We start from the raw sequence: 25,767 nt of genomic DNA on the forward strand, positions 1-25,767 counted from the left end.
AGATCAGTTCTAATCATGTCCAAGCCAAACCAGGAGGATTCCAATAACAGAAGAACCGCAACCATCTCTTCAAAAAAGTGGCAAGTTATAGTTACAATAACGATAGCAATTCTCCGCAGGGTCACGCAGTCATCCGTGCCACTATAAACTGCACCAGCTCCTCAGACTGACGCAGGACATCCCCCAATTACCTCACAGACTTCCAGACAGACTTCTTGCAATATGTCAACTTGAAAGTCGAGAAAGAAAGGGACACCCGGAATATTCTGATACAAAAGAACAATTGGAGCATCTTCTGGGTATTGGCTTTACTCTGGCTTCAATTGCCAGGAGAAAGTTGCTCGGAATGTGAAGTCGCCAGAGAGTCGACCGCCACATGAACCATTTTCAAGTTCAAACACGTCGCAAAAGGTTGAGTGAATTAAGCAGAGAGGAACTGGTGAAGAATCGGTGCGACGAATAAACCATGAAACGGCCGAGGGCCGTTGTACTCACCGTATAGATATTTGGTGGTAAGGAATGCATCCTGGAAACATGCTACATGTATAGTATATAGGTCAAACCAAAGTCGTGATGTATCACTGCTTGGAATATGCATCCTTGCTAGGAGAACCTACCATAATTTTTTTATTGAAAACGAGTCGCTCATAATATTAGAGAGATATCACACTTTTTAGGTTTCCACTTCTGGCCCCCTGGTGGCCAAGTCAAGAATCAGATCGGACCGAAATTCACTATCAGGATATGCAGGACAGACAGTCCGTGCGGTAGCTTTGGGGAGAGCCAGCTGTTCATAACAATTCAATGAACCTCGGTTTTATGAATGTCTCATTGAAGGACTTATCATAATCAGTTGCCTGCAACGGGTGGCCAATGCATTAACTCTTTCATCTTTCTTCCAGGTCCAGGCCTTTTAATCAAGCCAGCCCCCCCCCCCCCCCCATAGACTGCAACCCAGATAGTTTTGGCAGGCGTTATAACTTTGAGGTCTCTGTGGACCAACCTCGTCTTGAAATTAACAATCACAAAATGGAACTTAATTCATACATTATGCATTGTGCATCGTGCGCAATGTATATACGCATAAACTGTCAAGTGTTGCAGTAAACTGCAGGCAAAAATCTGGCAAAATATTTCTGGGTTACACTTACAGAAGCTAGCCAGTAGGTAGCTTAAGAATTAAATTTAGAATATAAAAAGTCCCCTGCAAATTTATCTTGTTGCAATTGAGTCAGGCCCTTTTGTATGTGTATTGTATCCCATGATTCAATTTGAGGTATTTATCCCCGGCATAAATGATAAATTTCCATTACATGGTAGGATAGAAGGGAGCAGCACTCTTCTTATGTTTCGGCAATGCTGTTTATGTCCCTTCAATTCAACATAAATTGTTGTCATTTTTTACTTTTCACAGGTGACGATTGGTGATCAATAGTGCAATTGATGGTTTTTCACGGTGTCTGGTTCCGTTCATAAGGGTTTTGCCTGAAAACACAGCCCGAACGTGTCTGCGTGTATTCATCAATGGAATCAGAGGTATGGACAGCCCAGTCACATTCGTATCGATGGTGGTGGAGAATATGTCCATGCTACATAATTCCAAAATCGAAAGATGGGTGCAAACAGAGGCAGTGTGTTGATTGGTGCCTCTGTCCATAACCAACGAGTGGAAAGACTTTGGAGGGATGTTTTTATCAAAGTAATTAACATATTTTACAAACTGTTTTACCACATGGATGAACATGAAATTCTTAATGTCACAAATGAAACTCATGTTTTGTCTACATTACACTTTCATTCCTATCATTGATAATGAACTACGACGTTGGATTAATGCCAACAATAACCACCGTATCAGAACTGAACACAATCGACCCCTTTACAGCTTTGGTTCGGAGGTATAATTATCCAGCGCATTGAGAATTTTAATCAACCGCTATACAAAATATTTTACATCCCAATGTTGATGGTGATGAGGGGGATGATGCCTGGTTTGAACAGCATGGGGTTGATTGGGATCATTCTGATCCAGAAAACATCAGAAGAATTACAATCACTAGAAATCCTATAAATGAAGAAGAGTCTTCGGAGTTACTGGAAAACTTTCCTTCAGAAGTGCTCTTATCCTATTCAGATTCTCATGGAATGGACATTTATGGTAGAGTTCTCCACTTTGTGATGACAGTATTAGAAATGGAGTAAGATCTAAAAGTGAAAAGTAAGAAGTTGCTTCGTTTCAATAAAAACACCCATTCTTCACCCAAAAGGTCATTTTTTAATTGAAATATTAGATAAATTGATTCAATCTACACTCCAGGTCTTTCTGAGGACACAGATTCCGTCATCGCAATAGTTTACGTTGATGTCAATGAGTATCCTCACGACTCCAATTTGACCATTTCCATCCTGCTTGATGTGCTGCTAATGCACCACCGCATCTTTAAACCCAAACTCCATCTACAAATGGACAATTGTTGGAGGGAGAACAAGAATCGCTACATTCTTTCATTCTTGTTCTTCCTTGTGCATATAGATGTTTTTGAAGAGGTAAGCTTCCTCATGTGGATACCGAAAAGACACATCAGTTCATTCAATACTATCTTTTTTTGCCCTATGTGATGACCAGAGGACAAGGAACTCAATGGACATAGGGACATGCCTAGTAATAGTATCAGTTCTTATTACAACATACTATTTCCGACCTACAAACGGCAGTTAATTTCGAGCGAAAAATTATTTAATATAAAAGCAAAAGGTGTGCATTGCATTTTTAATGTGGAAAAGTAAAACTGTTCTCTTATAAATACTTGTTTTCAGGTATCTCTGAACTTCTTACCAGTTGGTCATACGCATGAGGATGTTGATCAGATGTTCAGGTAAAGACATCGTTTCCGGGCAAAAGACCATTCACTCATTGTTAAAAATGTGTTCCTACATGTCCTATGTCAAATGTCGGAGGACGTCACATTCAGCGATGTGTACATTACCATGCAAATACATCATGGTAAAACATTATGGTCTTAGTTAAACGGGTGAAATATTCAAAACATGTGGATCATATCTACACCAATCCTGGTAAAATTGTTATTAGTTGCAATGTCTTCTTGCAGATGTATCAATACAGCCATTTCTTCCTGCGGCAATATCAATTCTCTGGATGGTAAGTTTGACTTGATGTTTCACTGATTTTTGAATTGAGGAATTGGTTGTCCTATCAAGATCGCTCGGGTCGACCAAAAATGCAGACCAAAACCAGAGGCATAGAGATTGTAGTGCCCAAAAGTAATTGGGAAACAGTCCGCAGTTGTTTATTTCTCTTGCTAACTAATTGTGGCAACGCTCCTCAAACATTCAGACTGGGGAAACAAGATGGCGGACACATTTTTTCTACTTCCTTGGTTGCGATACCAAGGACCACTAAAATCAAAATGAGGCGTAAGGCATTTTCCATTAGAAACATCGATATCCTGTGACCAAGGCCTTTTAGAATATTGAGTCAAGAGCGGGCGACATTATTTGGGCAATTTGTTCTGACACGATTGAGGATGCAAACTGACATATTATGGTATTTGCTTACATTGGCATAATGAAGTCACTTAGTCTTAGGTTTCCTCTTAACATTATGGTTTCAGAATTCATTGATAGACTAACGGACAAAGACACATTCTCGCCTAAGATTGAAGTACATAATGTACAAAGTGTGTTCAACTGGCGTGACCACATAATTCCATTCTTGCCTGTCAACTTCAGTGACCAATCTAAGCCACACCAGTTCAAATTCAGGAAAGTAGATGGGCAGGCAAGGATGCGCTATCGCCTGTGGGCTGATGACCCGTGGAGCCCTGAGGGACCAGGCATGACATGCCTTGAGGTAAAGATATACATGTAAATTTGTCATTAGTGATTAACTGACTACGCAAACGACACGTACTACTACTTTTTAGCGAAGCCGAGACCAAGACACTTCAAACGTGAGATGCCTTTTAGCGCGATTCGACTCAAGTGTTTAAATTACTTTGCCCATTGGTATATTGGCCTGATAAAGACATACCGTCAACAAAATGGAGGTTGAAAGAGACCTGTCGGTACTTTCCATGTTTATATTTCAGCCGAGTCCGGGCCCTTGGAGGTCCAGGGTTCGATTCCATTAGTACTTCTCTCTCTAAGGACACCCTTGGGCTGACCACAGTCAACTGCTGTCCTTTGTTTGAGAAATGATACTGAATACAGAGGTCTTCTTCTTCTTCTTCTGCGTTCTCTCTTTGGCACTTGGAGGGGTCATTCTCCTAGGAGCAATCCTCCTCCAAGGCGGGATGAGCGTATCTTGCGCTGCCACTGCGGTTATGCGCCAATTGGGTTTATTGGCCTAGTGGTCAGACTTTGGCGTGGCCAGGGATATACTTCCGTGCCGAGAGATAGAGTCCACGTAAGCTACTCATGTTCCTCACTTGGTGGGGTCTTAGCTTGCCCCGGCATAGACACCAGATACCAAGGAACCTCAGTTTAAAGTCTCATTCGAAGGACTGTGAAGAGCCAGGAATTTTAGTTCCTGAAAGCCAGGCTGGTTCATCCAGAAATAGAAACCTGGGTTCTCCCTGGGATCGAACCTGGGCCCTATTGCGTGGTGGCCAGCAGTGTTGACCACTAGGCCATGAGGCTCCTCACATACAGAGGTCAAATTGAATGGAAAGGACCAATTTGGGACCAAAGGCAGTGTCCTTAAATAGAGAAGGTGTCCTCAGTATAGCAGAGAGGTGTCGGCTCATAAAGGGAAGAGCCACTGTGTACCTGAATAGATAGGTTAAATTACTGTTTACTTTAACTTGACATATTATATAACATTGTTTTTTTAGGATCTAGTGCTTTCTGAGGATGGAAAAATCATCTCTTGCAATGTGGGCAGTATTAGAAGAGACGATTGAACTCAGATTTCATTTGAATTTAACTTGCCTGATCTCTGTCTTGAAATTTCAGGCTTCCCAGATATAGCTGACGAACAAGCAGTGGTTGAACCCAGCACCGAGCGAATGGAGCTGGACGAGGTCCGCAAAGGCGTCAAGGCTCTCGGGCCAAGACTGGTGTCCCGAGATCACCAGTGGTGGGACCGCTACTTCCTAGCACTGGAAAATCCTAACGTAAGCTAAAAATATTGTCACTGTGGTAAAGCTTTTAACTTGCTCGATCACAGTGCTATCATTTTAAATGGATTTTAAATAAACCTGAGGTAACTGCATCATAAGCAGGCTGTTAGTTGTGCATGTACTTGATAACAATGCTTTCCAATATCAAAATTCGAAAGTGTCTAGACTAAAAGGAAAAGGAAAAATTTGCTTAACATTAAACAACCCCAAGCCTTTATAAAGACTGGTCGTATCCAGTAACTTCTATTATCAAAGAAAAAGAAGCACTTTAAAAATTGAATCATACGTGTACAGTGCATTGATTTGTGGGTGAGAAGAATAGAGGAGCCACTCTCAGATTGAATGATAAAAAGGCTGTTGTCACGGCAAGCTGCAGGCTGTTGTGAATATTATGCCATGGAATTATTCGAACTGCATGATTTTGTGTACAGGACCCGGTACACAAAATGAAATAAAGAGGAGGGTTACAGGTAGGATGATTGGGTGAGTGGAGACACCAGTCATGTTTGTCAAGAAATATAACAACATTTGTGCATTCCTTCACAAAGAAGGCTTGCCGATTCCGAACCTGGTCGGGGCCTTTACTCAGCACTCATGAATGAGAGTGCTATCTAAAGGCAACTTTACTCATCGAAACAATTAATTTTTCCAAGAACTTAACAGCGCTGCCACTCGCCATTGTCGCCAAAACTAAACTCAAACCTGGTTGGCTCAAATCTGATGCAACTTGGCTCAAACTTTTCAAATGCTTTTACTGTTGAGTCAAACATCAAAGTCAGAAAAAATCCTGGTAAATTACCCATTTGGCTAAACTTGTCAAAAATGCAGAGCTGCCCCAGAAATTACATGTACGGTGGTGATCTATGACAAGTTTGAAATAACAAAGATGAACCTGCTACCACTGTACCATGACAAAGATTTCACAACATCATCAACCAAACTTTTCTCCAACACAACTGCTTTTTCCCAGACAAGATAATCACTTAAGTGGAATTTGGTATTGCACTTGCAGGTCAATGACAAGGAATGGCCGCTGCCCAAAATCAGCCAAACGATCGGCTTTTGGAAAATTGATGAAGATATGACAGACGTACCGCAGCATCTGTTGGAGATCAGATCCGGCCTCACACAACAATGCCCAGCGGTAAGTGAATTTTTTGAATGAACAAAATAAAAGATGATCAGAGAGTAAGAGAACAAAAGACAGCAAAAACTTAAAAACAAGGCTTATCTTATTCCAGCTGCAGGGTTGAATCTTTGGGCTAATAGCGCTTATTCGAATGAGCCCCTCTGGTCTGAAGTTAAATTCATCAGCTTCAATCATTTTGTTCGAGTTGGTTGCAATAGTGAGATTTTGCTATCCTATTCCACTGCAAGGTGGGGAATTCCTCATCATCTCTGAGTAATTCATGCAAGATAAACAGACTACTATTTCGATGTCCTTATACCCTTGTCACATGCTGTAAACTGGGTAATGCTCACCACTGCTGGATTTATTAATGATTCTTGATAATCAATTTCTACTGTAGTTTATAATGAATTTATTCACAGTTTTATTTGTTTAAGGTGATCATTGGTAATCAAGGACAAATGCCGGCAATTCAAGCGGTAGATCGAACAAAAATTGAGATTGGTGATCTGGCGGCAATATACACCGTGGAAAAGGAGGGTAGACCATGGATCGCCAAGGTGATTGATATCAATGAGGACACGATCAAGATTCATTGGTTCCATGGGTCTTGGAATGGAGTTTGCCGGCCATGGTACAACAACATCAGCAAAAAGCAAGTACCACGGCTGGATGAAGTTCATGTGACGAGTGTTGTTCTGTGGGGGTTTAGATTGACAGAGAACGGTGCTTGTTTGACTAGGACTGTGGCCAGAGAGTTGAAAGACAGGTACGATCAAATAGATAGTGAGGAGACATCTTCCTCTCTTTCATAAATGACCAAACCACCCTGGCTAATAAGGGGTGGTCCATAATTTTCAACATTTTCACAAGCGTACAATACGTACGGGGGAGGGAGGGGGTCAAAACACCAATGTACACTTTCTTTAAGAAATTAATAAAATGTTGATCATCTGTATTGTACGAATCGCGGGACGCATTTAAATTTCGCGCGCTGCTCACACGGTTAGCTCTGCTTGCTTCCTATTCAACAAGACAATGGCCGCACGTGGTGACTTTGATGCGCTATTTTTGTTAATTAACAAGAGTGATACGACTATTCACAGCCGACCCAGCAATGAATATGAACAATATCTTGTTTATATTATTTTGAAAACAATGTTGACGGGCAATGACTGACCAAGTTCAAAATGCAACCAGGAAACACAACTAGAACCCCCTTGCTTGTGTATTTTGGAACGTGGGTCATTCGGCCATCAACATTTTTCATTCGGGATTGTACACTTTAGGGGGGGAGGGGGGTTGCCCAAAAGAGTACGTTTTGTGCACTTGTGAAAATGTTAAAAATTATGGACCACCCCTAAGTAAGTGCCAATGAACTAACATTGTGGTTGTTCGTACAGCGACAGAATTGTCGTACATTCGTGTATATTTCTTTCTTTCTATCAAAATGTCAAGTTGTGTTAGAATCATGGCTGGGATGGGTTAAAGTGGAATTATTCAATTCAAACCTCTTAAAGGGAACCTATCAAGAAATGCTTATAAAAATGGGGAGTTTTGAACGGCCCGGTTAAAACCTATGGCGGGAATAAGCTTCCTTGGTTAGATATTAGTAGTTTCAAGGTCCTCTAGGTAGTTGCTGATGTGAGCTGTTTATTTGGCTAACATTGCATAACATTACCTGCTCCATTCAATGAACTGCGTAAGAGGATCTCCAATTTAGTTATTCTAACTACCCATCAGCCACGCAAAAATAAAGACTTGGGTCACGACAAGATCTCTTTAAGTCTTTCAGGTCAACATGTGCTTGGCCTATGAGATGGGCCTGAATCCAGAGTGAACAGTGAAATCCATCATGTACATTTTACATTGTATACTGTGTAGGCTGTCAGAGTGTGTGTAAATAGTATATGCCATGTCTGTGTACTGTTTCTAGTTGATGTAGGGCCATTTATAGTCAGAAGTATGCCTTACATAATTTCTTTTCCATGATTATTTGACTGGTGACGGTAGCTTGACAGACCTGACCGTATTCTTGGCAGATCCCATCATCACAGAATTAAGAATGCGTTGCCATGGTAACCTGTCAATTTTTAAAAACTATAAACTCATTGCCATGCCTCCATCTTTCAATATGATCTTGAATCATCATTCACAGCTTCCAGCTGCAGGAAAGTTTTGAGTGACAAGGCTTCAAGGCCTGGACTCGAGGGATTTTATGAGCTACACTAATTAAGACGCTGCAAGTAGTTTGTCCAAAATTATCCTATCTGATCACGTTTTGCTCAGCTTGACAAGTACATAAGATTGCAGCTTTTAGTTGAGCTCTTGTCATCAATCCCTTGAGTTTCGTCCCAATAAGTGTTATTGGGCCCATGCAGTCATTCTGGGACTCATCAGCAGACCAGCAGACCACAAACTTGAGCCAACAAAACGCAAACTGTAAATATTGAATGAATGAATATCAAAAGAGAAGTGCAAAGACTATTTTTCAGTCAAAACACCTTGATTTGATTTATAACACAGAGTCAAGCATGACGTCCCTAGGATGATGTTAGTAAAGATTTCAACAGAGCATGCAGCATGGTCAAGCAGTAAGCAAAGCAGCAACAAACAAAAAAGACAAACTTTAACTTTTTGAGGCAATGGAAAGCAGTGCATAGGCTTCAGCAACTCAATGATATGGGATGTTTTGAGATCAGCGATGGGATATCCAAGACTGGCATCACATAACAAAACCTCCAACAAAGTCTCCACCAGGTTGCTTTAGAGATTCACCACCACTACACCAGGCAGCAGAAGATCATTATGATAGTTCATTGAATTTGTTTACAGTTTCACAATGATGTGAATCTTCAACTAAAAACCTGGGATGCTTGTTGAAAGTGGTGGTTAATACTGAGACGAGCGCTTTTCCGCCTTTGCATCAAATTTTAATTATTTTTTTGGGGTAAAGCTTGAGGGGGGTTTAAGATGCTGATTGATGGGTACATGAGATGTGTCTTAGCCTCTTTGTACTCATGTGGACTGCAAAGTTCAAAGTTTTGCCATCTTGGAATGCTAGTATCTTCTTCATCTTCATCTTGTTTGTTCCATTTAATTTCGGGCTAAATTACTGTTGCACATCATGAAATGCTGAAGTGTCTCTTGAAACTCTCATCATAAGTACATTGCATAAGATGTGTCTTGGCCTCTAAATTGAAATAATCTTGTTAACCTATTGCATCTATTGTTAAATGATTGTCTTAGTTGTTTACAGACAAATCACTTCCAGCTATACAGAAAAAAGTTCCTGTCCACAGCTAGCAGACATGGCTGATGGTGATTGATCATGAACATTCCATACATGTATGGCTAATGGAAAATCCCCATGATAGATCCATGGATTGAACTCATGACATAGTCGTATCTAGGATTATAGATCCATGTATGGAATATGCTGTAATTTGTTTTAACAGGCCATCAAAGAAATTAGGTTAGAACCTGTAAACTATTATTATTCATTATTAATTTCAAAAGGTCTGAATACTTTTTACAAAGAATGTATAAAGACACGGTTTATACATTCTTGTACTTTGCTGCTTACATTAATTTTTATGAGACCAACTGTCCTATGACAGAACTACTAATAATGGATGGCCCATGGGCCATCAGTGGATCTACCATTGGAAATAATAGAATCTATGATGGGATGCTTATGTAAAATGTAGTTTGTGATAATAAGCAAAGACCCGTACATTGGTCAGTCAGTGATCAATCAATGCACTTTTGTCTTGTAAAATGCTGAACAGAACTAAGCCAACTTAACTCGGTATGAGGGGTTACTATCAATTCCCATTCCTATCTTTGTGTATTTAGAAAGTACCTTGTATCCAAGATTACAGTACATTAGGTCAAAGAACAGTGCCTTTGTTATATGATAAGTGACTCTGACCCCCCCCCCCCCCCCCCCCCGAGATAGATTAGGGGGCTGCGTGTGTGATCCAGTTTTCCATAGGGGAACGGGGGTTAGTCCGTGGTCAAATCTAGGGTGTCAAAGAAAAGGGCAAAAAGGGGTCCTTTTTCAGAAAGATTTCTTGTAACTCGTTAAAAGGGGTGATTTTTCATCAAAATGTGTGAAAACTTGACTTATTTGGCCTTGGCCCGGTTGTTCAAAACAAGTTTTGCCACTAATGCTGGTGTCAACTTCGTTTGGCCATACATGTATCTCCTTCAGTTAAACCTTTAGACTTAACACCAAGTTAAGTTTACGTCAGCGTTAGTGACAAAATTTGCTTTGAACAACCGGTCTCTTGTTTTCCGTTCAGTATGAAAAATCATGAAAATGAGAGAAAATATATGGGTTGAAAAGGTGATTTTTTTAACCAAAAAGTACCTGAGCAAGGCGATCAAAATTCATAAGAAAAGGAGGTCATTATAGACTACTAGTACGAGCACTGTCCGACACTTAAATTGGTGGAGTGCGTGTGTGTTTGGCGGGGGGGGGGGGCTCTGACATATGTGAGTATGATAAGTAATAAGTACATTCATCAATTACATAACAGTGTATATAAGGAGTACCTGGCAGAGTGATCCAATATCTGTAGCAGTATGCATGTTACAGTATTTTGTTATCTGTCAAGAGTTACTGGTACATACTGTGGAGACGCTATTAAGCCTGTTGAACAGTACCTGTGGAAAAAGCCTACATGACGTGTGATAGGCCTACCGGAACTTAACCGGCTTAATAGAGTAGACACAGTATATTATTTGTTAGGCAGCCGTTATATAGGAATGAACAATTCACTTATGAGGCAAACATGTACGTATCAATTGTTGAAATCTGTATCAGGCCAGCTGCATAATCAGGCCATGATACAGAAATGGAGGATGATCTGCTCCAATAAATGTTGTGCTTTCTCAGAACTACTTTTTTGGCTCACGGAGCAAGGGGATCAAAATTCATATGACGATAGTACGAGCACTGCACCCCTTAAATACGTGGAGTGCGTGTGTGTTTGGTGGGGGGGGGGGGTGGCGCTCTGACATCTGTGAGTATGATAAAGTAATAAGTACATTCATCAATTATATGAACAGTACTTGGTTTATCGCTCTGTCACATTATCGTGTATATATCTATAAGGAGTACCTGGCAGAGTGATCCAATATCTGTAGCAGTAGGCATGTTACAGTATTTTGTTATCTGTCAAGAGTTACTGGTACATACTGTGGAGACGCTATTAAGCCTGTTGAACAGTACCTGTGGAAAAAGCCTACATGACGTGTGATAGGCCTACCGGAACTTAACCGGCTTAATAGAGTAGACACAGTATATTGTTTGTTAGGCAGCCGTTACATAAGAATGTACAATTCACTTATGAGGCGAACATGTATGTATCAATTGTTGAAATCTGTATCAGGCCAGCTGCATAGACAAGACAACCACTCGCGTGATATTTCAGCTCAAAAAACACACTCGTTTGGTTTTCTTATTTTATTTGACCTACTTTTCTAGGTCGCAGAGGTCAGTTTTTACCTGTGGCATTTTACAATGCCGGCACGTTTTGTAACTGCTTTAGCTACTGATCCCTAACTTGGCACAAAAGTATCACTTGGTGGCCCTGACTCATAGACCGAACTGCGATCTTTTATGGTAAACGGTTTGGCCACCAGGGGGCAAAACGTCAAGAGTTATAATTTTCACGAGATTTTTATGGCAGACACTTCTAGCAAGGGGGAATCATGTAACTTATGGGTTTCTTATTTGACCTACTTTTCAAGGTCACAGAGGTCAAAGCTAGCTAAATCACCGAATGGTAGCATGTTTTGTTTCTATTTGAGCTAGAAGGTTCTAAACCATCTAGGGACCCTCTATTCATACCCTAAATCTTGGTCTGTTAAGACAGTAAGTATGGCTGCCAGGTGGCCATCTTGAAAATCAAATGAAGTCCTATTCATTGAAAGCATGGCAAAAAAAAATACACACTGCTTTATACCAATGTCCTAAACAGTGCTGTAAGCTAAACCTGTTTGAACACAAACGTGAGCACATGGTCCATGGACCATTTAATTTAAGCCAATCACAGCTCGCACTCCTTGACCGGCCAGGATTAATTCATGCATCTTGAACTTTGACTGTTAGAGGTAATGATTTGAATCTTGGTACAATTGTAAAAGACATTTTTTAAAGACCTCATGTCTGAAAATATATTTGAGGAAAAGTCTTTTCACGAAAATAATATTGTGATTTGAAAAATTTGATTTTCTTAAAATCGCTCCCGTCTCTTATAGTGATGAAAAAGCCTTTTCACGAAAAAAACCCCGGGATTTGAAAAATTTAATTTTCATAACTGCTCCCGTCTCTATAGTGATGAAAATGTCTTTTCCCGAAAAAAAAAATTGGGATTTGAACATTTTCTTGAAATTGCTCCTGTCTCTGTTTTTCTGTTTCGCGAAACGAAAGGGGGGGGGGGGTTAAAAAATGAAATTTTACAGAAAATTACTGCTGTAACTTTATTGTAAGAAAAGTCTTTTCACAAAAAAAATGGGATTTGAAAAATGACATTAGCTAAAATTTATTCTTTTCTCTACATTGATCAAGGAAAGTCTTTTCACGAAAAAAAAATGGTTTTTGAAAAATGAAATTATCTATAAAAAATTATCTTGTTTCTGTAGTATTAAGACTGGTCTTTTCTCAAACAAAATATTTCGGATCGGAAAAATGGAATTTAAAAAAATTACTCCTTTTTCTTGCAATTGAGAAGTGGTCTTTTTTCAAATAAATATATCATCCCTCTAGATATTCATTGAGAAAGTCTATTCACAAAACTATGTCATTTTTACTATTCAAGGTACATGTTCTTATTCAAGTGTGTGGTTTGGCCAATGTTTTACTCATAATTTTGTAAATATATCGTACATGAAGTAAAAGCAGTTGTACAAACAGTATAAGTCCAGTAGTCTTTAATAAATTATGATCCTTCAAGAATCAAAGGTGTTTCGTCTTAATTAATTTTAACATTTTCACGACATTCGGCTAACTAGTGCACAATGCTGAAAATGATGATGGATCGCTCAGCCATATCACTTTCCATTCAACAGAGGAGGAAAATGTTCAAGAAATAGGCGTAGATTTATTTTTGACACATGGCACTAGATAATTTACTCGAAAAAAGTCATTTTGAATATTCACTGGAAGAAAAGTAACTGAAAAACAGGCATTTATTTAAGGACGAAGCAACTTCTTACTTTTCACTTTTAGATCTTATTCCATTTAGAGAACATTGATTAAATATGAGCACACTGCAATTTAGGATAGGATAGGTAGGATCCTTGATATTGAGACCGACCGGTGAAAAAGTGCGCAGTCGTTGCATCATCATGGACTCTTTGACAAGTCTGGTGTTCTAGGGGCATGGATATATCATAAAGCTAGAGTTGAACCACAGTAGATTTTTGGAAATATTTAGGTTGATAAGGTGCGCATTTACTTTTGATTAACAGGGTATTCCGATCGACTGGTGGTCCAGGAAAATAGAAATGCATTTACCCGGTGTACCAGCGATAGCAGTCCTAAGGTTAGTTGTCCCCCAAACAAAACATCTGTATTGTCAACGGTTATGGTTAGGGTTAGTTGTATACTCGGAAAAATAGAACACAACGCTTTAATCTGCTGTTACAATAGAAAGCGGACTATGGTTCAAGGGGGACTTTGATCGCTTTCACACCGGTATATACCATGCTGTAGTGAAGGGCATGTTAAATGAATACAAATTTGCTGAAACTTATTAGGTATTTATAGTAGTAGTTCATTGGTCAACACTGAACACAACAGCAATGTTTGAATTTAAATATAGTATGTAAATATATTATATACAATTTGAAATGTTCATATTCAATTACAAATTCCAAATAGTTAGCAAACATACCGGTATGTACATTTTTTTTTCTTCATTAAAAAGGTCTAATGGCCCATCATATCAAGACAATGCGTCTTGTCTCTAATTCTTGTTTGCCTAGTATAACTCTTGGTAGTGAAATAGATTTCTTGCTGTTGGCATGCAGCTGGAATGAACTTGACCATCATAAACTGTTCCTCTAAATCAGGATCTCCTCTGTACCATTTGAACTATGATTGATTTGTTTCAGAGTTGTCATCTTCATACGACAGAACCTACATGAACTAACGTAAAAAACTGAACTGCTGTGATGCTGCGTATTACGTAATATATTGTTCCAAGGAGACCAGCAAGTATCCATGTCTCTCAGTCAAACGTCAACCCCTTCAGTTTATGACAAGGACAAACAGAGTGGCCAGACTAAAATGCCGTTCTGCCAGAAAACAAGTTGGTAATAGCCAATAACTTTCTTGGATACAACACTGGCTTGATATATTATAGTGTTTGTGATGGAACAAGTCAGACCTGTCTTTGCAGGAGGTGTTGACCAAGAGGAGCTTCTGTGGTGTGCAACCAATTTGGAATCAAATGAATGTTTTTAAAGTCCAAGTTCTCAGTTGGTGTCAATATCTGGAGGGCTTTTCATGAATTTGATGACGGTGATTGTGATGTTTAGGCCCAATTCTTGCTCATCAAGTTAAAGTGGTCAAGTTGAAGTCTCTTTTGGCACCAGTAATGTTAAAATTGTCACTGGAAGCTTCCATTATGGAGCATTTTGCCTGACTGATGCATTGTATACAACAATGTGAGACATGCAACAAATGACATGTAGAATATTGCCCTTACAGCAAAATATATTCAAAGACATAGCGCTGGCGAAATGTATACACTTGAATAAGATGAAACGCTGAATAAAAATAGAATAAACACTTTTATTGTTACAAACCACATTGAATTTTACAATGTAAGTGTACAAACAAGTGATATGCATATACAAATATTTTCGAAAACAAGTCACTAATATTAAAGCGCGATATTGCACTTTTTAACCTCTGTCCCCTGGTGACCAAGTTGAGAATCAGATCAAACCAAAATTCGGTGTCAGAAGTTATAATTATGATGTAGGAGGTGTTTGTACCAAATTTCAAGTTCATAGCTTTACAGGTTAAGAAACGTACCATAGTTACACTCAAACAGCCAATTTACGCCATTTGACATCTGTTACATTGAAGATTAGGTCATTTATCAAAAACCTGTATGATATGTGATGTATCCTTGCTAGGAGAACCTATTGTGGGGATTATGGATTTTAAGGTTTTGTTCTTTATTATATTTCACACGGTCCCTTTAAGGCTGCAGTAGACAGGTCTGGGTCGTTAAGATAATTCTTTGTTTTCTAGATAGTGATAAGGCCTGTGTTGGCACTGTTTAGTGGTTGGGGATTTCACACATTCATTACTGGAGGGAAGTTTGTATTGTTCTAGTATCATGCGTCTGGGCCTATCATGTAGTAATCTAAATTATGTAACGGGGCTATATTTTGGACTGAAACTACTTGGGATGTTCACTCCTTTTGTATTGAATTCATTGTGTTCCTACTCTTTAGGGTAAGTATATAAACTGGGGTTTTCTGCTAGATTCTTCAGTGTGGCAAGCCTCGAGCTGTGCACTCAACCTCTCTTCAGATTTAATGTTAAAGCGCTGAACTCATCTATCGCTCTTGGAAAGTGTATGTTATAGCGCTGCCTTTCTTTGTGAGACAAACTACTTTGAGTGTATGTTATAGCGCTGCATTCAACCTCTCTTCCGAGTTTATGTTATAGCGCTGAACTCATCTATTGCTCTTGGAAAACCCTGCGAAATTCGACTGGAAATTGTCGGCAAAAGCCGGCAATTTCCACCTAATTCCAAACTATTTTTCCTTGCCAGGAGGCTGGAATTAGCTGGAAATTCCAGAAAATGTCAGGGCTGGAGTTTGGCGGTATTTTGGTAAATGGCAGTGCCAGAAAATGCCAGCTCTGGAAAAAGCTGGCATAACCTGGCATTAGCTGGAACTTAATTTCCAGAGCTGGAATTAGGTGGAAAAATCTTGACCCAGGCCTTCCAGCTGATTACCAATGTCAGGGCTGTCATTTATTGGAAATAGCTGGCATTAGTTGACATTAGCTGGAAATTACAAATTCAGCATGCAACGAGGAATGTCAGGGCTGTCATTTATTGGAAACAGCTGGCATTAGTTGACATTAGCTGGAAATTACAAATTCAGCATGCAACGAGGAATGTCAGGGCTGTCATTTATTGGAAACAGCTGGCATTAGTTGACATTAGCTGGAAATTACAAATTCAGCATGCAACGAGGAATGTCAGGGCTGTCATCTATTGGAAATAGCTGGCATTAGTTGACATTAGCTGGAAATTACAAATTCAGCATGCAACGAGGAATGCGACTGTATCCTCAGGATTGTCATTTGCTGTCATTTATTGGAAATAGCTGACATTTGTTGACATTAGCTGGAAATTAAGAATTCAGTATGCGACCGGGCTGGACCCAAACCTTCGAGCTCATTTACCAATGTCAGGGTTGTCATATATTGGAAATAGCTGGCATTTGTTGACATTAGCTGGAAATTTAATATTGAGTATGTGACCTGCTCTACGTTTGAATCGATCAGAGCGCTGCACACTAATTAACAGGCGTTTTTTGTCACTCAACAGTGACTATGATTAGAATCGTTGTGATATGCAACAAGAAGATCTCTTGTCGTGGAGTAAAACCGATAATCGCTTGGTTTTGACTTTGCTGATTGCAATCTTGTCACACGCACCTGCGATTATCACCACAGACAGGCAATTTTTCACATGCAAACATGATTGCATGTTGATTTTGCTTGATCCCTGGCCGTGCGATTTCCAATTCTAATTCAATTTTGATGGCATCTGCAATTATAACTGCAAACAAGCAATTTCTGTCACACAGAAATATGATTAAAGGTTGCAGGTTGATTTTGCTTCCAACAGAGGTTGCTAGGATGACCAGTTCTTGTTGCGGGCACCTGAAATTATCTATGCAAACAAGTGATTAATGTCACTTGCAAACATGATTGCTGTGGCATTATCAAGTTTTGAGCACCACTGACCTAATCCCTTAGTTTTCTGACACAATCTTGTCACACTGTTAAAATGTAAATATCATTCTTGGTGTGTGTTGAATGGACTTACACGAGCATAAGAGGCCCATCATATAAATCATAAGATTATTGCTTCACTCAGAGGCTCCTTGCAGACACCTCTGCCAGGCGGACACTTCCCCATTGCAGATGGTTTAAGTTGCCACATGACCTGGGTTGGAGTGCTCGTCAATGCCGACTGGCGTCGTCAGGGCTGTATTCCTGTCCTGGAGGCAGCACGTCATTTACATCTTAGCTAATTGTGATCAGTTGATACGATGACGTCATTGACAATCACTGACAGGAAAATTTTGCCTCTCGTTTAATAATGACAATGTTACAGAGCTGCACCCCCTGCACCAACCTCTGTTTTTTTTCTGCTTAGAATTGCATGTTTTAGCGCTGCCTTTCTGTGTGAGACAAACTTCTCTGAGAGTACACTTGTTCACTCATCATTTAATTAGAGTCCAAGGTTGTGGACATTGAATATATTCTGAGACAATGAATATCCTGTTGAGGTTTAGTCCGAGGTTTATAGTGCGCAAGTCACAGTTGTGACAGAAGTTTGAGGTTGTAAATATAAGAACTGAGTTGTGGGATGATTATGATGACGTAATACATGTTTGTAAATAGAAGTTTGAAGTCTGAATTATGAATAAAGATAGTATATGGAGATCAGTTGTTTCTGGTTATAAACACTAGATAGTTAAGTGTTTCCTGCCCCGTTTTAGCAGGACCTTCATATTGGATTAGTTTGAAAGTGGCTAGTCTTCTCACTGCTAGGACGACTTAGTCACAACACTATCATAACATTTTTATCAAAAACGAGTCACTTATAAGCGAGATATAATACTTTTTGCCCCCTGGTGGTCAAGTCAAGAGTCAGATTGGACCAAAATTCAGTGTCGAAGGTCACCTGACCTGGGAGTACAAAGTTTCAAGTCCATAGCCCTAGCCATTAAGAAACGTGCACCACTCTTTTTGAAACAGGATACATACAACTACATTATTCCCCTACCGTCAGCCAAAAACCGTACAGTACACACAACCTTTATCCTTCATATACACATATGCAGGTAAATTATTCACCAAACTTTGTCCGATAGTTCAATACATAACATTTACATGTCAAAGTTCCATCTCAAAGTCTTCTCTCCAACTGGAACTTGCATGTACAGCCGATGAGTGATACAAAAAAGTTCCAGGTCAAAGTACTCTACAATTAAAATATGATCCTTTCAAGATCCACAAGTCATCCCCACCAACAGAGCAACTCAAAATACATGCACAACAATCAGGTCAGGACTGCATATCATATTCGGACTGCACTTCAGACACATTTCCGTGAAGGTTATAAGATCCCTGGGCGGAGGCAGGGGCTAATAATTATGCCAGGCTGGTGAAAAAAGTTGTTGAGTTGTGTATGAAACGCACTACAGACAACTTTTTAGCACATAGCTCAGTGAGAATTTTGCGTGGAACAAAATTCAAGGTTATTTGTCCATGTGTCTTAGCCCAGTAGCTAATTTAGCACTTTGTTTACATTCAAGTTCTAACACAGCTATTTTAAATGGAATAACACCAAGTTCAGCCAACTTGGCATTGGTCTCTAACACTGATTGAGCAACCCCCCACCGAACGGCAGTGCACTGAATATGACGGCACACTGCTTTCGACTGAAACCCCCTCTGCATATGACTGTCTTAGGCATGTAATTTTTTCTTAATGTCTTAAAACCACTGATTTTGACTGAAAGACCACTGCAAAGCACTGCCACCTGCATATCATTATGAACGACATATTCCAAAAACACTGCCTATGATGACTGAAAGACAATTGATTTTCACTTCTCCAACTCTGATCGAAACCCGTGGCATTTTCAACATGACTGAAAACCACTGCTTTATGACTGTTGAGATTAAGACTTCATGGCAGTGTATAGTAAAGCAGTGGTAATTGCAGACAAAGTCAGTGTTAAATATCACCCATAATGCAACCTGAGACAGGAAGCTAGTAAGTTTGAATTTGAAAGTAAAACATTCAAGAAATCATGGTAGCTCTTCATATTTCTCGATATTTACCCGAATTTCAATACTAAAAGAGGGCAGTTTTAGTCAGTTTGAATTGGAACACATAAGGAACCAAATGAATGCAAAAAGGGTAATCTAGACAGATGCTGAAGTTGTATTTTCAGCAAATCAAGAAGGCTGTAGGTGCTGTAATGTATGCATGCACTGCAAGATATCTGCATGGGAGCTGCAGTCAACAGCTGATGTTGTGGGCATCAATACACATCAATCAGTCTGTTAGACCATTATTCTAGAGGCCGCGTGCAGTTTCTTTATTTAGATGTCAATTTGATCTACAATCCCAGACATCACTGACACTAGTTAAAGTGCAATGTGTGGTTTCAATTGTCTAGTACCCCATCTGACCACTGTCATTATTGCTTCAATGACAAAGTTTGCAATGACGTAGGTCAAGGACGTAAATTTGTCATTTAAATGGTTTTTTTTACTGTGGCACATCATCATGCAATGGCGATGTCCTCTATTGCATATGACGTCATCACTGCCATATTGGACGCAAACATATCATCTAAAATAGGACAGCAAAAGTAACAGTTGGCTAGAAATTTTCGCTTTTTCGCACAATTTCTTGGTTGTCATCACCACGTCCCCCAAACCTCTCTCGGCATCCGTGCCTGCATGCCAATGAATAAATTATTCATATTAACACTGAAAATGATTGCTCCCTCCTGGAGGTTTTGGAAATGGCAGTCAAAATCAGTGGTGTTTCAGTGTGGATTCAGTGTGCTGCGAAATATTTAAATTAACACCGAACCCCACTGCCGGCCCTATGCATGGTGCATAGTGGGGAGTCATTTTCAGTGTCAAAAACAGTGGAAATCAGTCAGCCGAAATATTTAAATGAGCACTGCTTTTGACTGCCTTACCACTGATTTTGACTGTATGCTTTGGTAACGCGTGACTGAAAAACACTCCCTATGACTGCTTTCCACTGATTTCAACACTGCCATATAAATGTAAGGTAATTCTATGGTGGACTTTTCAGAAAAAGCCGAATTCAATTTCCCTAAAGATGACTTCTTCTACTACACAACTTTTAGCCTATTCCAGGGCAGGTTTAGACACAAGTCTAATCCCAATCTCAATCATAACACTTCTTTGTGTCATTGCTCTTGGGAAATCCACTGATATAGCAGTAAGACAATACCTACTTATTTGTGGACCATTAAGTCAGGTAAGGGCATGGTCAAAATTGTTCCAGGAAACAAAGTCTCACTCATTATCTTTTGTTCTACAAATTTCATGTTCATGCATATGTATTTAGTTGGCTTTACATATATATATATTTCTTTCTATTGGTAGAGGCGTGTTTTCATCTTAACTTTTGTCATAGCCAGAGCAGGCCTGGACCTACCCCTGGATTATTTGTATGTGTAGTATTTAGCTTACCTAAGTTAAGTTTGGGAAGCTAACATGATTGCCAAATTAGCTTGATTAATGTTATGCAATCAGTAATTAGTAGTTTTCATGTTAAATCAAATGCTGTATATCCGACATTCAGGACTGGCACTCCAACCGGGGAAGACTTATACCAGAATTGGATCCCAGTTTTGTGATCTGTGAATGTATCAACACCTGGACTTGATAATATATCATTTAGAAGGGATTTCCATATTCAAGTCTTTACTGAATATTATTGAGCTAGTCCACCCTGAATTTCCAACATATTAGTAACACTGCAACCTGACTGAATCCTGACTGACATCACACTGCTTTTCGGTGAGGGACTGCACCTAGCCAGATAATATACATCATCTATACCTCAAACAATTTTTTAGAAGAGTTTACAAAAATGATTCTTCTGAAAATGGAATTGCAATGAGACCAAGGTATTTTAAATGCAAAATGTCTTCAAAACCTCAAATGATTGTACAATGTCCAATGATAGACCATGTGTGAGCTAAGTATAGACTATTTGTCTATGAGAGCTACATATGGACTTGGTTCGCAGCAGTTGATATAAATGATAGAAAACTATTAAAACCTTTGACTTTAACTAAACAGCTAGACTAAAACTAAACATACTCTACATGTATTAGTGATAAACAGTGTACATGTACAGGACCAATAAACTTTGATCCACAGCAGTGAGTACATAAAATGCTAAAAGAAATTATGAAGAGAATAGCCTGAGACAAAAAAAAAAATAACGAGACTAAACTCAACATTTGCTACACGTACCTGTAATTAACAATGAACAGTAACCAATAGCAGATAAGATGTACAGGTAGGGATGAAAGTGCCATAAACAAAACAGATCTTTGCTATTATAAAGAAAATGACTTCATTCAAGAATTTGGAGAAGTTATTGAGACAAAGAGAGCAAAATTATAGATATTTAGTAAAAAAATAGCTATGCCTACATTGTATTTCAAAGTATAACACTGGGTCATGAAAACACAATTTTTCTTCAAGACCTAAACCTTCATTCATCCCCAAGGCTTCCACAATTACCTGAGAAAGACCATTAAACCAACCGGATTCACATTAGCAAAATATATAGGTATTGGTATGATTTAGTGGACAATGCATATTGGTTAAGAAATGTGCTATATAGTATATAGCCAAATCAACATTTTATGCCATTTTTAGAGATCAAGTCGTGGCACAAGTCTTTATTTAGACTATAGCAGAACGTGGTAAAAATAACTAAATCAGTGATTGCTTCCTATGCAGCTCATTGTCTACATAATCACCTACCTATGGGGAACTCGAAACTGCTAACATTAATCAATGGAAGCTTATTCTCGCCTTAAGTTTCAACCAGGCCGTTTAAAACTCCGGCTTTTTATAAGAGTTTTGCTGTAGGTTACCTTTAACCTCTGTGACCTTGAAAAGTAGGTCAAATGAAAAACCCATGTGACACATACCTTATGGAGGTTAGATGTACCCATGGTATCGAATTGGTGGCAGGTAATCACATTTCTACATTTTTTCTGAATTTAGCCACCTGTTGGCAAATTGATGAATGAAATGGAACCAAACTCTCGGCCATAGGATGACTTGACAATGTACTCATAGGGTTTTACGAAATGTGGGATCAATGGTCACTGCAGTTAAGAAATGTGACATAATTAAAGCCAAATTACCAATTTACGCCATTTGAACTCTGTGACCTTGAAAAATAGGTCAAATGAAAACCTTGTATAGCATGCGATGTATCCTTGATATCTATTATTGAAAAACGGGGAGATAATGATGGTCTGAATCAAAGATTTCATTTATTACACAGAGTCAAACCTTTCCGAGTCAGATCGCATGGTGTAAAGATTCAGATTTCTCTGCAGTTGTTCAAAACTCAGGTAGTACATACTAAGATGTAAAATACAGCCACATGTGTGCGTAATGGGTGGAAGTTCGAACCAATTAAGAGAGTTGAAAGCAATCTTCAACTCCTCTATAAGACAATCAAAAGAGGTCCAAAATACTAACAACCGGACAAGTTCCTTTGCATTCAATTCAGCAACATATTGCTCAAAATAACCATAAACACGTAATTCCATTTCAACGAATACTTTCAAAGTTTCATCATCATCATCATGAGAAATAGGATCATTAGGTCCTCGCATCTTCGAATATTCTATTATAACTTTGGCAGCAATTTTGTCTGCCATTGGCTTCAAAGTTTAAAAAAACTTAGCCAAATCTCTGTGGTGATCCCATCCCATAGGTATACTTCATACCCAACCTCAACTGGGTAAGCGTCCACATCTTTGAAAAGTGAAAAGTCACACTCTGGCAACACTGACGATCAAGTCTGTCAAGTTGGCAGGAGTTGGTCTAACCCTACAGTTGACTTGTATAGTGTCAAAATTGTAATGCACCTGGAAACATGCTTCATTTCCTTCAACAATTCTGGTTCTTCCAGAATATTCCTGAGAAAACTCTTGTCATTCTCAGGTACATACCTTAAAAAAACTCGATGTACATGTACATGGTGTCAGGCACCTGCAGTTGAAATAACGTGGCAAGAGAGTCTTTACAAATAGAAGGGGAAAAGTATCCCATCAAGACTACTGCATGAGAAATATTTTTGCCCAAAAGGAACATTTTATCTCTCCCACACCATTCATGGTTCATAATGGGAACCTTTTCATTTCTCCCTATAAAAAAATCCAAAAAAACTTTCCGAAAAAAAAAAGTAAACATCTCTCTGGTGACACCATCCAGATCTTCAGCCACCTCTCTCCCTCTATCACCACTACAGTACGATGAAAAACCATGTCCCGATCTTTCCTGTGATAGTCCATGAGACTTAGAATTGAATCTCTGCAGACAAAGATCCTTCTCTCTTGTCCAGCTTCCATGAAAATCTTGAGCTCCATTGATCATTTTCGGAGATCAGCTAAATCTGAAAGAGCGAAAAAACAGATTTTCAATCACACGAGATAAAACATTGGGTGGGATGAATAAGCCAGTAAATGCTTTTACTCCAAAAGTGCAAAATGGCTTAGCAAAAGTATCAAGAAGTTGATCTGCCTATTCCAGGAAAGTAATCCAGACATGGGGATCACAAATTGGGAAATCCAGAATATCGAATATTTGCACGTTTAAAGAGGGGAATTCATGACACTGGGCCAGGCTAAATTAGTTGTGTCGTCACATTAATCCCTTTGTTTCGCAATAGCAACATTAGTCACGACACTTCAAAGAAAACTGACAACTGGTTTGCCTCAAGAGTCCAAAGCGATGCGGACATAACAATGTGAATGGACTATAATTAGTCTCGGCTTTGAGCTGGAGACTTCTATATTTATAGGGATTCTTCTCCCAAGAAAATTATTCCGGCACACTCTCGTCACAGGTGGACGTGGCGTATGCACGTACATAATGGAATGCACTGCAAATGGTAGCTAGATTCAACCTTGTCCGCGAACTGAACATACAGTCTGGGTTCCAGGGTGATGTCCCGTATGAAAATACACAGAGGTATGCATGTGAAACGGCATAGAACAAACCTCACGGAACTCGCCGCTTACAGCAATACCAATAAAGGAAATTATTCTGAAAGTGTTCTTCCCCTTGCTTCCGATTGTCTCGTATTGTAATATTTCTGCGCCTAGGATTGAAATTCGATCAGCTCATATTTTGATACCGCTATTTGATCAGTTGTTTCGCCACAAATCAAAGCTGAAAATCATAGCCTAATACTGCTGGCCACCGTCAGATGGCAGGGTGTTGATACCCCGGGAATTCCTTGATCAACATCGTCCCCGGTGGAAGATGCGTATGGAAATACACTGAGCAATACATGTAAAGAATTGAACGGCACGAGGATACCGCGTGTGTTTCATACACGGCATTCACTTCGTTCACAGCATTCTTCTTCGCTATCTTCCAAGTTTCATGCAAATTTCTCGCGTTCCTAATAATGGCACCCCCCCCCCCCCCCCATCAAAGCCGGAGACTCCAGAGTCTGGCAAGACTCAACTGACAATTCTAGTTATTGTTGTTTTGTAGATGATAAACACAAAACCAACCCGTGTGTTTTAAGATTAATCAGATCACATGCTCCTGATGGTTTATTGGCCTAGAAAACAACTCAACTTGCGATGTGAATGGATCCCAAAAACAAGAAGGACCAGAGAACATACCAGTCATTGCCACACTTGGCATGTTTCTCATTCTCGGTTGGTTCATGTACACTATCAGCTGCCACCTCTTCTTCATCTGAGCTGTCATCTTCTTCCACATCCTAAAAAGACGCATGTTTTTGAAGTTATATGATTACAATACACACTGAATGTGATCCGAAATAGAAATAGAAATCCCCAAATTCACCCTAAGGTAAGTAATCTACATCGATATGTATCTGGCCGTAACTTTGTTGCTTCATACTCATACACCAGGGGTCTCAAAGACCATCCACGCTCCAACACTCACTTTTTGGTTAACTTACATGAATTCCATGATCTCAATTCTGACAAACACCAACTAGATCCCCATAAATCAATCAAAATGTTGCTTGAATCAGATTCTATCTCTATATCATGGTGACCTGCTGCATACAACATGTGCATGTATATATGAATTACTACTACAAAACAGATGAAACTGGATCTGCTCAAGTTAATCATCAAACACTCTGAACGAAATGAATTGTTAGCCATTTAATCTCTAGCTATTCACCAGAACGTTTGCACTCATATAAGTTATGCATGTCTATTTGTACACAGAAAAAAATTATGTTTAAACAGCTGTAAGTTTGAAATCTAAACTATTGTTAGGTTGAAATTTAAAAAGATGTTTTTTCACAGTACATTTGTCAAGTTTGGGTATATGCTAGATGTACATTCAGAAATAGCACTATGGACTGCAGTTCGGATATTTCTTACTCTCAACTTACCACATCATCGACTGCCA

At 39.3% G+C, this 25,767-nt stretch overlaps 1 protein-coding gene and 1 long non-coding RNA gene across 2 annotated transcripts; both read left to right on the top strand.

The window, feature by feature from the left end:
- Positions 1-2,340: 2,340 nt before the first annotated feature.
- On the top strand, positions 2,341-3,148 carry LOC135499159 (uncharacterized). Its single transcript, XR_010449270.1, has 3 exons — positions 2,341-2,547; positions 2,818-2,876; positions 3,111-3,148. It is a non-coding gene; the product is annotated as an uncharacterized LOC135499159 (long non-coding RNA).
- Positions 3,149-3,788: 640 nt separating this feature from the next.
- LOC135498914 (uncharacterized) lies at positions 3,789-8,119 on the top strand. The gene is made up of 4 exons (XM_064789432.1): positions 3,789-3,871; positions 4,975-5,135; positions 6,154-6,285; positions 6,708-8,119. Exons 2-4 carry the CDS (start codon positions 5,028-5,030, stop codon positions 7,083-7,085), a joined length of 618 nt encoding a protein of 205 aa, XP_064645502.1. The 5' UTR covers positions 3,789-3,871; positions 4,975-5,027; the 3' UTR covers positions 7,086-8,119.
- Positions 8,120-25,767: the final 17,648 nt, after the last annotated feature.

This window comes from Lineus longissimus, chromosome 14 (assembly GCF_910592395.1).
Source record: "Lineus longissimus chromosome 14, tnLinLong1.2, whole genome shotgun sequence".
NCBI lineage: Eukaryota > Metazoa > Nemertea > Pilidiophora > Heteronemertea > Lineidae > Lineus > Lineus longissimus.

Bases quoted from the DNA above. Each gene is read 5' to 3' on its own strand.
- LOC135498914 (XM_064789432.1), top strand. From the start codon at position 5,028: ATGGAGCTGGACGAGGTCCGCAAAGGCGTCAAGGCTCTCGGGCCAAGA. The intron at 5,136-6,153 runs GTAAGCTAAAAA...TTGCACTTGCAG, and splicing joins TAGCACTGGAAAATCCTAAC to GTCAATGACAAGGAATGGCC. The intron at 6,286-6,707 runs GTAAGTGAATTT...TATTTGTTTAAG, and splicing joins TCACACAACAATGCCCAGCG to GTGATCATTGGTAATCAAGG.